The following is a 12,498-nucleotide window of genomic DNA, read 5'->3' on the forward strand; positions in this document are numbered from 1 at the left end:
TTAAAAGGTGTTTCGAGTCGAGTGCAGTCACATAGAATCACCAGATTGAATGGGTATGGGACCTGGTCGTAGGAAAAATTCCAGGGAACGAACAAAAAGAAACAAAAGAGGATAGAGGGGGGGAAGAGGTTTAGACGGAGGGAGCAGCGCCGACCAGGTCGATGATCTTGCTTGCCACGGCGGATGGGTATCCGCGCGACATCATCTCCTGGACGATGCCGGCAGCTGCAGCCCGGTCATCGGCACCGAGGAATGCGCGAGTCATAGCCTCGTAGGTGCTAGGCTCGCGCTTCTCAATGCCGATGCTGTCGTAGATGGTCTTAGCCTTGGAGACATTGCCCTCGGTAGCCCAGCCGTGGATGAGCGTGTTGGCAATGTAAGCGGTCATCTCGACGTTGCGCTGCTTCATGCCACTGACAATTTCCTCGGTATCCGCAACGCGGTTGGTAGCAACCATGGCCTCGAAGAGGGCCTGGTACAGGCACGGCTGCAGACGTACACGGCGGTCTGCGAGCACGGAGTCAAACACCTTGCGAGCGGCGGGGAGATCGTGCTGAACGCAGCCCTTGGCGTGGACGAGCGAAGCATAGTGCACGGCATCCGGCTGGACACCGGCAGCTTGCATGTCGGCAAGGACACGTTCGGCGGCGGGCATGTCAACGGGGTCGAGCGAGGCGTGAGCATCAATGAGCAGCTTGTAGGTGTGCATGGTGGGCTTGATGTTGCGGGCCTGCATGCGCTCGTAGTAGGCGAGGACCTTGGAACGATCACGCTTGGTGTTCAGGAAGTACTGGATCATCGAGTTGTACGGTGCGGGGCGCGGCTTGTAGTTGGGCATGGATTCCATTTCCTCGAACATCTCCTCGGCGAAGCGCTCGTCGCTGACACGGCAAAGGGCGTTGACGATAGTACCATAGGTGACACTCGTAGGGCGGACGTTGTTGGCGCGCATCTCGGCGAAGTAGGCAAGGCAGTCATCAATGCGACGGGCCTTACCAAGCTTGCCAATAAGCGCGTTGTACAGGAACGAGGTGGGCTCAACGCCCTCAGCGACAGCGCGGTGGAAGATCTTCAGGGCCTCGGTGGCTTCGTCAAAGGTCTTGGTCGACTCCTTCAGGGTGGTGATGTAAAGGCCGAAGGTGTTGGCGGACGGCGCCGAACCCAGACCGAGGAGCTCCTGGTGGTACTGACCGGCCAGGTGACGATCACCGAGGGTGAGGCAGGCGGAGACCATAGCATCGAGGATAGAAACCCAACCGTACTTGACAGCGTTGTGAGCCGGGTTCAAAGGGACATCGGCGCGGGCCATGGCATGGATCTCGTGAACCAACTCCATGCGACCGACCTTGGCAGCAGCAGTGATGAGCTTCGCGTAGGTGATGTAGCGAGGGTGACGACCAATGCGACGCATGTTCTTGAGACGAATCAGAGCCTCGTTGAGGTGGGTCTCGGCGCGACCGGTGGTCTTCTCGAGCTCATCGGCAATGATGGCAGAGCCTCGGAAGTCGGTGGCATGGGCATACGGGTCGAAGGAATCCGGGCTAACAGAAGGGGTCGTGATGTTGGTCTCGGTCATGGAAACGGGGCTGTGGCGGTCCGACAGGAAGGAGCCCTGGGTCGATGCCTCAACGTGATCCTGCCATCTCTTGACGATGTCGGGACGGCTGGTGAACAGCTTGGCGACGGCCTGGTCGACCAGACGGGTAGTGTAGGTATCCAAAGGCAAAGCGGCGGAGAGAGCGACATCGAGCATGTGGGCAAAGCGGATCGGGTGGGCAACGTCAAAGAGCAGAGCACTGTTGCCAGCCAACATACGGGCCTGGACCTGAAGGGCCAGGGTGAGGTCGGCGGGGTTCAACTGCGAGATACCCATAGGACCCAGGCTAGCGACGGCGTGCTCCGCAAGAGGAGACACCAAGCCACCGTTCTCGACCATAGACCATAGAAGAGACATCGAGGCCTGAGGAGAGAGAACAGCGGCCGTCTCCATGAGAACACGGCCGAAGAGGTGAAGTGACTCGGTGATCTGCTCACGGACAGTGGCAGGGGCGACGGTGACCTGCTTGGCGGAGGCGTTGCGGATACGAGCAAACATGTTGCGAGCCTCATGGAGACCATCCTCAACTTGGCCGCTCTTCAACAACGCAACCGCGTACATCGCGGTCGGCTGGACCATATCCGGGGTTGCCTGACCCACAGTGTTCAACATGATCCACAGAGAACGGGCAGCAGAAACATTGCCCTGGCGGACGTGAAGCGCAAGGAGTGAAATGGCAGGATTCTGACGGGTATCGGGGGAGGTAGACAGACGGTCATATGCTTCGGAGGCAGTGGTAAGATCGCCACCGTCGGCCGCAGAAATGCAGATCCGAGAAATGGCCTGATCGCGAGCCGCATCGTGCAATTGCTCCTTAGCCTGATCCAGGGCCTTACCGTGCTCACCAACATTCAAAAAGTGCTGCACGAGGGCATCCTGAACAATGACAGCTTCCACAGCAGCCCAGCGGCTTTCGCGGTTCTCGGTAACTTCGTCGAACGAAGAACGGATCCGGTCGAGGAAGTGCATGGCGCCCTCTTCCTTGCCACAGGACAGATAAGCACGGATGACGGCCGCATAGACTTGACCATCGAGACGCTTGATGATGGCAAAGACACCGTTATCGTCAGACATGGCCAGGTTGCGGTACTCGTTGTAGCACTCGACCACGCTCGACAGATCGCGCGCGCCGGCAAAAGCGTCAATCATGAAGGGGAAGATGGACGCGTGAGGAGTCACCTTTTGCATCTCCATGTGAGAGTAGATGCGGATCATATCCTCGACCTTGCCCTCGCGAGCGCAGGCAATGATGAGATGGCGGTACAAGTCGACGGGGAAGACGAGACGAGAGTGGCGGCTCGTAGCAGTGTCGAACAGCTTCACGGCGATGGACAGGGAGTGGTCCTCAGCAAGTAGGTCACGCTCCAGCTCGCTCGACTGCAGCATAAACTTGCCGGGCTCCTCCATACCACCATACCGGACGCGTTCCTGTTCAAGCACTTCCTTGGCCTCGATCGCATGGTTGGCCTGGGTGACCAACAGCTGGACGAGAGTCTGATAAGTATCTTCGTCGGGAATTACCCTGCGACGAAGCATATCAGAGTACACATCGAGAGCCTTGTGAATGGCCTGAGCGGGCTCGGGATGAAGACGGATAGCGGCAACCAAAAGAGCGTTGTATGCATCGACCGTCGGAGTCAGACCTTCGCGGAGAATCGACTCGAATGCTGCCGGGATCTCATAGTAGTTCTTCTCCGAGGCTAACTGCACGATGCGCTCAGAGGCGATCCTACTCTCCTCCGAGATTGCCTCCGAGATAACAACATCCTCGACGGCCGACTCAGCAACGACTGCCTCGGTCACGTCCGAAGCCTCTTCCGCTTGTGCCTGCTCCTCCTGAATCTGAATCTCCCGGGCGACAGCCTCCTCAACCTGTGCGCTCACATTCTCGTTGACAGCGGCCTTGGTCAAGTGTGGGGGTTCGGGAGAAGGGATGCGCTCATCCTTTGCATCCTCGATTTCCTCGTTGGGCTGCCAGCCAATGCGCCGCTTGAACTGGAACTGGCGCCAGTCGGTATCGTCGCCGGTCTGCTGGGCGTGCTGCCAGGCAGCATAGTAGGCGGCTAGACCGAAGTCACCGTTACCACCGGTACCCTGGCTGGCCTTGGCGCCAGCGCCGGACGAACTGGAGGCATTCGAGAAGGCATTCTGGAGTTGTGTGGTGCGGGAAAACTTGGCGGCGGGTTGGAGGGAGAGTTGGTTGAGGGTTGTGGACGACGCGTAGGACTGCGATGCGGCCACTACCGACTGAGCATAGCCATGGGTGAAGGCTTTGGTGAAACTCTGACGCGCGAGATGGGTGAATGGCTTGAAGACCATTTATCTAGCGGGAGTCCTCTTCAGAGTGAAGAGGCAATGCTGGATCGAGAAAGACTCGTTAGATGGAGGGATCGAAGCGTGCCAGGTCGAGGATCTTACCTTGCACTCAGAATGATACTTAAAATGCAGGTTCATTGAACGACTTCAGTCGCCAATGAACGCGCCGAGATGCGGAAGTAGGGAATGGTAGGGGTGGAGATTGAAAGTAGAAGAGAGAGAGACCTGTGTACCGGACAGGGTCTTCTAGTTAGTTTGCTGGTAGGATAGGATGGGGATGGGATGGGAAAGGGAAGGGATCCGATGAGAAAGGAGGCCTGAGAAATAATGTTTCCCACACAAAAAAAAAAGGAAAGGCACCAGCGTTCACAAATAAGGACTGGAGGGGATTCTGGAAGGAGATGGAGAGTGGAGTGGGCCCTATGGAAAGAACTGGTTCTGGTGGTTCTGGCACTTTTGGGGCCGATCCTCTCCGGGAGGATCCTGGAATGTACTCGGTACCTGTCGAGTGTCGCGTGTGGCCTAAGTTAGCGTGTATCAAGACACTAAAATTATGTACTGGATACCCTTCGACGGAGCCATAGAGGTTACAACGTACAAGCCACATTCGAGGCTGCTACATTTTTTTTACTATACGTGAAATTGACACGTCAACACTCTTTCAGCTGAGGCCAGATATCTATCCGGGGAACCTAGGAACTACTCGACGTATCGAGGAAGCTAGATCGCCCGTGGCAAGAATATTACGAATCCTTGTCCATTAGACTTCGATAACCTCGATTTACTTCACGCAGTAACGAGTCACTTTACGTCGATATACTTCGAGGACTTCCCCGGTTCCTCCCTCATGTCAGCAGGGTCAGGTGGCTCGACGAAAAAACCGGACGAGGGGGAAAGTCGAGCCAATCAGAGAGATGCATATCCCTGCCATCGGGCAAAAAAGGGGGAAACAAACGGAGAAGCAGAAGCCAAAAGATGCCCACGGATTGGTCTATGAAACCCTGTGCCTGGATGACTCACCCTCCGTCCCGGTTCTTTTTCTTTCTCTCGGAGAAGTTGCCCTCCTTCCCCGTCGGCTCGGCCTCCCGAACTGTCCGACGGGGTTAACGGTCTTTATACATTGCGGACTTGCACCGGACATTGATGGTTATTGTCGGAGAACGGAGAATGGAGATACTGGAAAGGGATACGAAGTGAGTCAGATCGTCTTGTCTCACTCGTGGTCGATTATTGAGGTAAGCCCTCTCATAGTTTTGGATGGAAAGCAAGGTCCAACAGTGTTTTGTTCATCCTAAGGAGCTTGTGGGATCCCCGTTTCTTTTGTATTTCAATGTTCAGACACATATAGAAAGAGGGTAATAAGAATGCCAAGAAACATCTGACGATGGATGCTTTAGCGCCGCTCGGTCTTAATTCGGACACCAGTGGAGATCACGTGGCTGGGTATAGTTTATCGATTATACCTCTATAAAATACCCATCAACCGAAGTAAAGGGTGGGACAAGACCAGGAACTAACTCATCAATATGTGCAGAGTACATTACTAAAATCACTGTATACTTTCAACTCCGATCGTGAATGTAGCCTAATAGAAGAATAGCCTCAAGAGTACTATAGCCATGCATACTATACAGTCTGTAATTCTAGGCACCACCCAGTCGAAATGCAGCCCAGAGCAAAACAACAGCCGTATCCCTCCAACAACCAGCCACCACAAAAGATAAAAAAACGGACGATGATAGGCACACGACTGACGTCAGATGGAATATCCGCAACGCTCGGACATCCTCCCGCGAGACCGTGCTTGTACTTTGTCGATCGATGTCCCGTGTCACGCTGGCCTAAACCTGCTGCCCCTTCGGGACTTAGCTAGCTCCGCGCCCGCAGAAGTTCAGGGTTCAATCAGAACTGATCAGTGTCCCAATGCTAGTATTCCTACAATATCCACCGGCAAAGACCGAGGGAAGAAGAGGGGAAAGAAAAAGCCAAAATCCAATCTTCCCCATTCGCTTGATGCATGCCGCGTGGGATGGCGTTGGTGCCTTGGGTGCCTGCAGTGCTACCATTGACCTGTTTGGTCCGTCGTTATCAGATCCTGACTCGCGTAATATAGTTGTGGTACTTTGAGGTATGCACGGGACTCGAGATGGCTGTCTGCGAACGATAAGCGAAGTCATGCGCGGTGTTTAAATTAGTTGAAAGGGCTGACTAGGTTCTTGGCCCACCTCCGAGGTATATAGTGAAAAGGGACGGCACACTCGACCCAACTCTAACCCGTACATGTACGGAGTACTCCGCATGGCTATCAATTACCGAAGAAACGCCCAGGCGACGACCATGGTGCAAACCTTTCACGTCACTCACGCCAACCAACACAAAGTCCAAGGAACTGGGTCGGTTCCACCATCAGGCCCGTGTCCGGGGGAGGTGGAGGCGATGAGGGGGGACTCTGTGATAGAAGCTGATACCTACCGTAAAGGTATGGGAACAGCGTTAGATCTACATGGTAATGGAGGCATTTGGCTCCATTTACAGAAGCACACTGTCATGGCAGGAGAGGAGCGCGGTATCTTTTCTCGATTTGTATAGTCGGTGCCGAATAAGTCTCCGAAGGAACAACCCCCTCTTTTGAACAAAAGTATCATCCGCCGGTGTTCCTGTTGACGAAAGCATGCTATGACTCACAAGGTAGATTATTCATATGACAGCTAGCCACTGGAGGAATAATATAATTTGGATCCTGCTTTCGTCGACATACAGCGGGCGCACCTTGGTCTGACTAACTGTAGTTGTTATAGTCCGGATTGCCTCATTTTCTCCCTTCTTCGCTTTGGCACGAGGATATGGATGTTCATCATTTTTGCTGATCTCGTTGGTCTGATACTACAGATTGCATTTGCATCAGTCTCTTCTCTTTTTTTATGGGCCGGTGGTGGTCCACTGCATAGACTCCACCATTATGCGCGCCCTGTGAGGTATTGCATCATAGGTGATCTCGAGCTATGCTGATCGTAGGTTGGGGTTGCTATATTTCATTACGTGAGAGAGGAAGAGGTGCACAATGAAAGGTTGCTTCTAATTGAGATTCATATTACTTTTTAGTAATCAAAGGAAACAAAGAAAGGAGAATCAAGATGAGCAAGGTCTACTCGACTCTTGCATATCTCCCTAGATAATACCTCAAACTGCATGCATTATCGTTGTAAGCGGCCCCAACTCAACGGCCCGTGTACTCCGTACTAATTCCGTTTATAGTCAGTAGTCAGCGGAAAGAAGCAATGCCAAGCGTCATTCGATAAAGAGCATGCTCCAGTCAAGAAAACAATATGAGACTTTTACTTGCCGAGCCTCGAGCCATTTACCCCTGAATACAGGGTAATAGCGTTCAAGCCTCTTAAGGGGTTTATCAAATTTCACCACTCAGCAGTTCAACAATGGTTTGTCTTCTATGAAGGGAGAAGGAGCATGATACTCTATTGGGAGCATCAGGTGACCGGGTCCGGATATACGGGCATCTCAGGTATCTCAGGGTCCGAGTTTCGGGCCAAATTGCCTTACAGTTGGACGATCCAGTCGGTGCTCTGAGAAAATAAAGTGGAGCTCATCCGTCACGTTAGCCACTTTTGGTCACCTTAGTGGCTTTAGTAAGCTGTAGATGGTGGGTCCGATCAAAAACCCTCAAAGATTATTCAATCATAACCGCATCAGATCCAAAGCCTTACAAAGCCCGCTTGAAGATAGAGCCATGGGTGTATGGGTTGCCTCGCGTGTGATTCTATCGTATCACGTTTCATCTCATTTACCAATAGTATTCGCCTTTTTTGGGGTTTTATTTTTTTTTTCCTATATGGACTCCCCCAAAGGCTTCTCGAAGCCGCTTCCGTAAGCTTCCACTGGCCCCGCCCTACAGGGCATAGTTTTTATACCTGACCCTACCGGAATAACCGCGTGGCTAGCCGCGTGAAAAAATGTCATCCCCTTGAGAAATGTGCGACCATCCCTAGTGTGTAAAAAAAAGACAATTATTGGGACTAGGCAATTCTTCGGTAAAACAAAGCCTGCAGATACGCCGGACACGAGGGGTTGTAGAGTCTGATGCACGGGAACTAGTACGAAGCTAAGCCTGGAGCTTTCCGGCAGCGGGCCAGAGCTTTATAGGCCAAACTCCTTAGGGACTCCGAAGGAGTTTGACTAACTGATTAATTTATGACTGGTAGAGAGCTGGATGGCGCAATCCAGACATTTTCCATTATGCACCGACTCATGTATGATGATGGCTCCCTGGTCTCTATCGGCCAACCACAGACCTCATTCGGGATACAATGCGACTCTTTCGCAAATTACTCCGCATGTACAGTAGCCCTGTGGACTACCCCTCGAGACTGTTAGTATCGGCAGGCTCAAAAGAGCACTCCGTATCTCATCGTTCAAGGTACAAAGTACACAGTGTGGGTCTCGATCGTCGCTACCATGACGATGCTCATTTACTTCTCAAGACCCTTCCCGCGTCATCCGTCATCCGTGCCTGGCCCAGCTGGTACTCATAGACCGTGGCTTGATTCTAAAACCCCTCCTTCAATCGCCGAGGGGTATATGGGGGGAGGAGAAAATCCCCCGTTACGCTGTAAGATGGCAAAGCCCAAGCAACTGACTTCACTTCTTCAGCCCTTCAAATTCTCTGGTTATCCGAATCCTGCTAAACGGCAGGGCTGGATGTTTCCGTTCACAGACCCGTTCCCTACTCCGACGGTTCCATACCATAGTTCCATAGTTCCATCTGTTCCAGAATCTAGTCCATCTTATTTTCCCTATGGATTTTCCTTGTGGGTAGGTTCAATATCTCCCGGCCTTCTTCTGCCGTCCGAGCCACTACTGCCGGCCTATCCGAAAAGAGCTTCCACGTCTGGTGACAATCCACCCAAGTGGCTACTGACCGCTCGTCAACTGGCCTTGGCGGAAGTTCTTTCGCCTTTTTGGCATTTTTCATGCTTTTATTTCTTTAATCGTGGAGCAAAAAGGATCTCGGAGTGCGCGCTGCTTATAAATTGCGCCGGCCCCTCGTGGAGCTGGGAAAAATGAATAATAACTATACACCCGAGACTTGATCTCCTCCCCGACTCTTTTTTTCTTTTCATTTGAGCTTGTCTACTATACCCACTATCGAAGCTGTCTAAAGCTATTCAAGCTCCCCTCGCGTTCGCATCTATCCCTTATCATTCTCCTCGCTGCATATAGCTCTTGTACAGCACAAAGAAGCTTTACATTTCTTTCGCGCCTTCACAATGGTGTCGCAAACCGTCTTGCCGCAGCACCCTGGCCAGACTAAGCGGGGTTCAGAGAGCGATAGCTCGCTGGACGAGATCGCAGAGCAGAAACAGAAGCTGTTCATCACTGCGCTCGGAAAGCATGGAAAACATAGCAAAGATCTCGACGACTCTGCGTCGCCCAAGCGTTGGAAGAGCTTCTGGACTTCCTTCCGCTACCTCGCCAACCTAACGCCAAAGGAAGTAGATGACTTCATGGCATCCTATGTGATTTACAACCTGGATTGGGAGAACAAGCAGCAAATGACCGAGGTCTTGGGCCCCAACTACCAAGAAAAGGTTGGCGATTGCTTGAAGTCTTACTATGGAGTTCTTAACCACCTTTGCGCGCTGGGTGACGTTGAGAAAATGTATATCCCACCATGGATGAGCCGCAAGGCTTCCGTCTTGGAGAACCAGATTCTCTATGAGCGCTCAATTGCGCACGACATCGGCCTGACCGCCGGTGACAAGGTGTTGGATCTTGGCTGTGGACGTGGCCGCGTCGCAGCTCACATGGCGCAACATTCTGGCGCGCAGGTCACCGGCCTGAACATTGATCCCAACCAAGTCGCCCAGGCCAAGAGCTTCAACGAGGAGCGTGGTCTACACAACAACTTCATCCAGCAAGACTTCAACAGCCTCCCGCTTCCCTTCGCCGACGAGAGCTTCGACGCCTTCTACCAGATCCAAGCCCTAAGTCTGTGTAAGGACTTGCCCGCACTCTTCCGTGAAATCTTCCGCGTAGTCAAGCCGGGATCTAAGATCTCCCTGCTGGACTGGATCAGTCTCCCCGCCTACGAGCCCACGAACCCCGAGCACGCCGAGCTTATGCGTCGCGTCAAGCCTTTGATCGGCGCCGTCGGCACCCCCACCCAAGAAAGTCTGGAGATGGCACTGAAGGAGGCCGGCTTTGAGATTGTCAAGTCTGAGAACGCTAGTATCGACGGCCTGCAGGCTCCGCTGATCGATACCGTGGACCTGTACTTCCGTACCTTGCGCCAGGTTATCCTCGGCCTGGTCAAGCTGCATATGCTGCCGCGCCACTTCAAGACTTTGATCAACCGCCTGTGCCTTGATGGTCAGGCCTTTGTCAAGATGGACAACATGCGCCTGGCTACCACGAGTTATAGTATCATTGCGCAGAAGCCCAAGGCTTAGATTGTGGGCGAGAAAGGTCTTTTGACTCGACACCGAACGTCCCTTTCATGCAAGGTGATGTTTCATGCGACCCGATTGTTTTGGTCCTTCATCCATACAAATACCCATGTACAGTAATAAAAACCATAGAGGCTTGGGAGGTTTGGGTTGTTTTTGAGGTTTGGTTTTTCTTTTTTTTGATGAGCTTACGCTGGAGCAAGGCTGGAGTTTTCGGTTTTTGGAAAGAGTTAATGTCAATTCGCGCATATAACCATCTCGGCATCCACATAGCTTTTAGTTTTAGTGTTTTAATCGATATATAAATATTGTCAAATCTATCTAGGTTTTCCGATGTATCAAGGGGGAGTGTGCTGGGAGAAGGCCAATAGCTGAGAGGACCGTAGTTTAACAAGGAACATAAATATGAGTTGCCCAATCAGAATCAATTCCTGATATCATCTAAGACTTTTATTTGAAGATGAGATGAGATTCATCACTGCTAAGTTAGAACTAAATACACGACCGTAAACGTACCAACAATAGCAATCTATACAATACAAGTTTCGTTTGAACAAAACGCCAACATTTATCCTGCAACTTCCCACCCTAAAACTTGTCCGTTGAACTCCTCATATTAAGATGGGAGATTCAATTCAGGATATTCCGGGAGGCGCTCATCATGGCTATCCCCCTTTTGAGACTGCGGAAAGAATCCAGCAACCTTCGACAGAACCCAAATCAGCTTATTCATAGACCAAATGCCTAGTCGCGAAGATGGGAAGAGAAACCCCAGAGTCGTTTGAGAGATTTGCTGACACTCGACAATGAAGGGCCGCATTTTTTTCTTCGTAACACTTTAGTGCCCCCATAACGTCGTTCCTCTGCCGTGCCAACTCCCCTGCGAGCACATATGCACCTACGAGGCACAGGTTAGTCCCCAGGCCAGTGAAAGGACTGGGGCAGTACCCTGCATCTCCCAGAAGCACGACCCGACCAGTAGATAGTTGGTTCATTTTGATCTGGCCTAGCTCGTTTGCATAAAAGTCGTCGGACTCCTTCAACCCACTAATCAACCGGTCGGTCTGCCAGTCCATATCTTCGAAGGCCTCGACAAATGCCTCTTTCTGGGTTTTCAACGATTTTTTGTAAGATGCCTTCAATTTCGGCGATTCTTTCATGGTGAAAAGAAGTGCTCCCGTAACGGGACGATCGCTCGTCCGAGTCATTATCATTTTTCTTCCGGGGGCGAGGTGACCTCTGGCCAAAGTACCTTCCCCATCAATTCGAGGGATGCTAAAGTAAGCACCATGAATTCCGAGAGATTTGAAAGCGGCATCGCTCACCTCCCGGCCAAAGGCAAGTTGTCGAGTCCGCGAGTGCTGTCCGTCGGCCCCAATAACGAGGTCATACCGTTGCGTCCGTCCATCTGAGAAAGTCACATCCACACCCTGTGCACTTTGGTCCAGAGATGTGATAGTCTGGCCGAATAAATAGGCTATCTCTTGCCCTGGACCGAGTTTTAACGCCGCGTTTTGCTTGATGCTGGCATCGTATAGGACCTGCACCATATTACCACGCATGATTTCATACTCGCTGGTCAAACCGGGACCACGTTGGCCAGAGGCAGAGGCACCGAAGTAGGCTATTTGCGTCCCTGAAGAGTCCACCATCTCAAGGCCTGTTTCATTCACACAACGTGCCCTGATTTCGTCTAGTAGACCCATCTTCCTCAGGATATGGGGAGCTTGGGTCTTCAAGTCAATCTGCTGGCCTGTAGATCGTAACGTGGGAGAACGCTCCACAATAGTGATGTTGTGTTGTGGATTAGACCTTTGGAGAAGCATTGCGATAGCTGGTCCACAGACTCCAGCGCCAACAATGAGCACGTTGAGAGACATTCTCTGTGACTGTAGAGTTGGCCGACTTGAGTAGCTGAGATGACGTTTCGGGCTGCTGAAAGATGAAGAGAATGTAAAAAAGTAGCCTGGATAGGATGTATATTTTTCCAGCCGACGCAAGAGCATAATTCTGGATCGAGAATTAGGGGAGGGAAAGGACATTACCGTATGGCTAGGTCGACGTTGATTCCATTTTATAGAAGTTGAAGTATGGAACGGCTTTATCGGGCGTATCGGGATATTC

The 12,498-nt window shown here is 52.0% G+C and overlaps 3 protein-coding genes across 3 annotated transcripts; 1 reads left to right on the forward strand and 2 right to left on the reverse strand.

Moving 5' to 3' along the window:
• Positions 1-130: 130 nt before the first annotated feature.
• On the reverse strand, positions 131-3,916 carry N7496_006686 (pentatricopeptide repeat protein; the record flags this gene model as incomplete). The annotated part of the gene is made up of 1 exon (XM_056699615.1): positions 131-3,916. One exon carries the CDS (start codon positions 3,914-3,916, stop codon positions 131-133), a length of 3,786 nt encoding a protein of 1,261 aa, XP_056555028.1.
• A 5,279-nt stretch (positions 3,917-9,195) lies between these two features.
• On the forward strand, positions 9,196-10,377 carry N7496_006687 (class I SAM-dependent methyltransferase; the record flags this gene model as incomplete). The annotated part of the gene is made up of 1 exon (XM_056699616.1): positions 9,196-10,377. The coding sequence occupies one exon, from the start codon at positions 9,196-9,198 to the stop codon at positions 10,375-10,377; it is 1,182 nt and encodes a 393-aa protein (XP_056555029.1).
• Positions 10,378-11,099: 722 nt separating this feature from the next.
• Positions 11,100-12,254, reverse strand: N7496_006688 (uncharacterized protein; the record flags this gene model as incomplete). The annotated part of the gene is made up of 1 exon (XM_056699617.1): positions 11,100-12,254. The coding sequence occupies one exon, from the start codon at positions 12,252-12,254 to the stop codon at positions 11,100-11,102; it is 1,155 nt and encodes a 384-aa protein (XP_056555030.1).
• Between the last annotated feature and the right edge of the window lie 244 nt (positions 12,255-12,498).

Source organism: Penicillium cataractarum (genome assembly GCF_028827025.1).
Source record: "Penicillium cataractarum strain IBT 29864 chromosome Unknown utg000005l, whole genome shotgun sequence".
Classification (NCBI taxonomy): domain Eukaryota; kingdom Fungi; phylum Ascomycota; class Eurotiomycetes; order Eurotiales; family Aspergillaceae; genus Penicillium; species Penicillium cataractarum.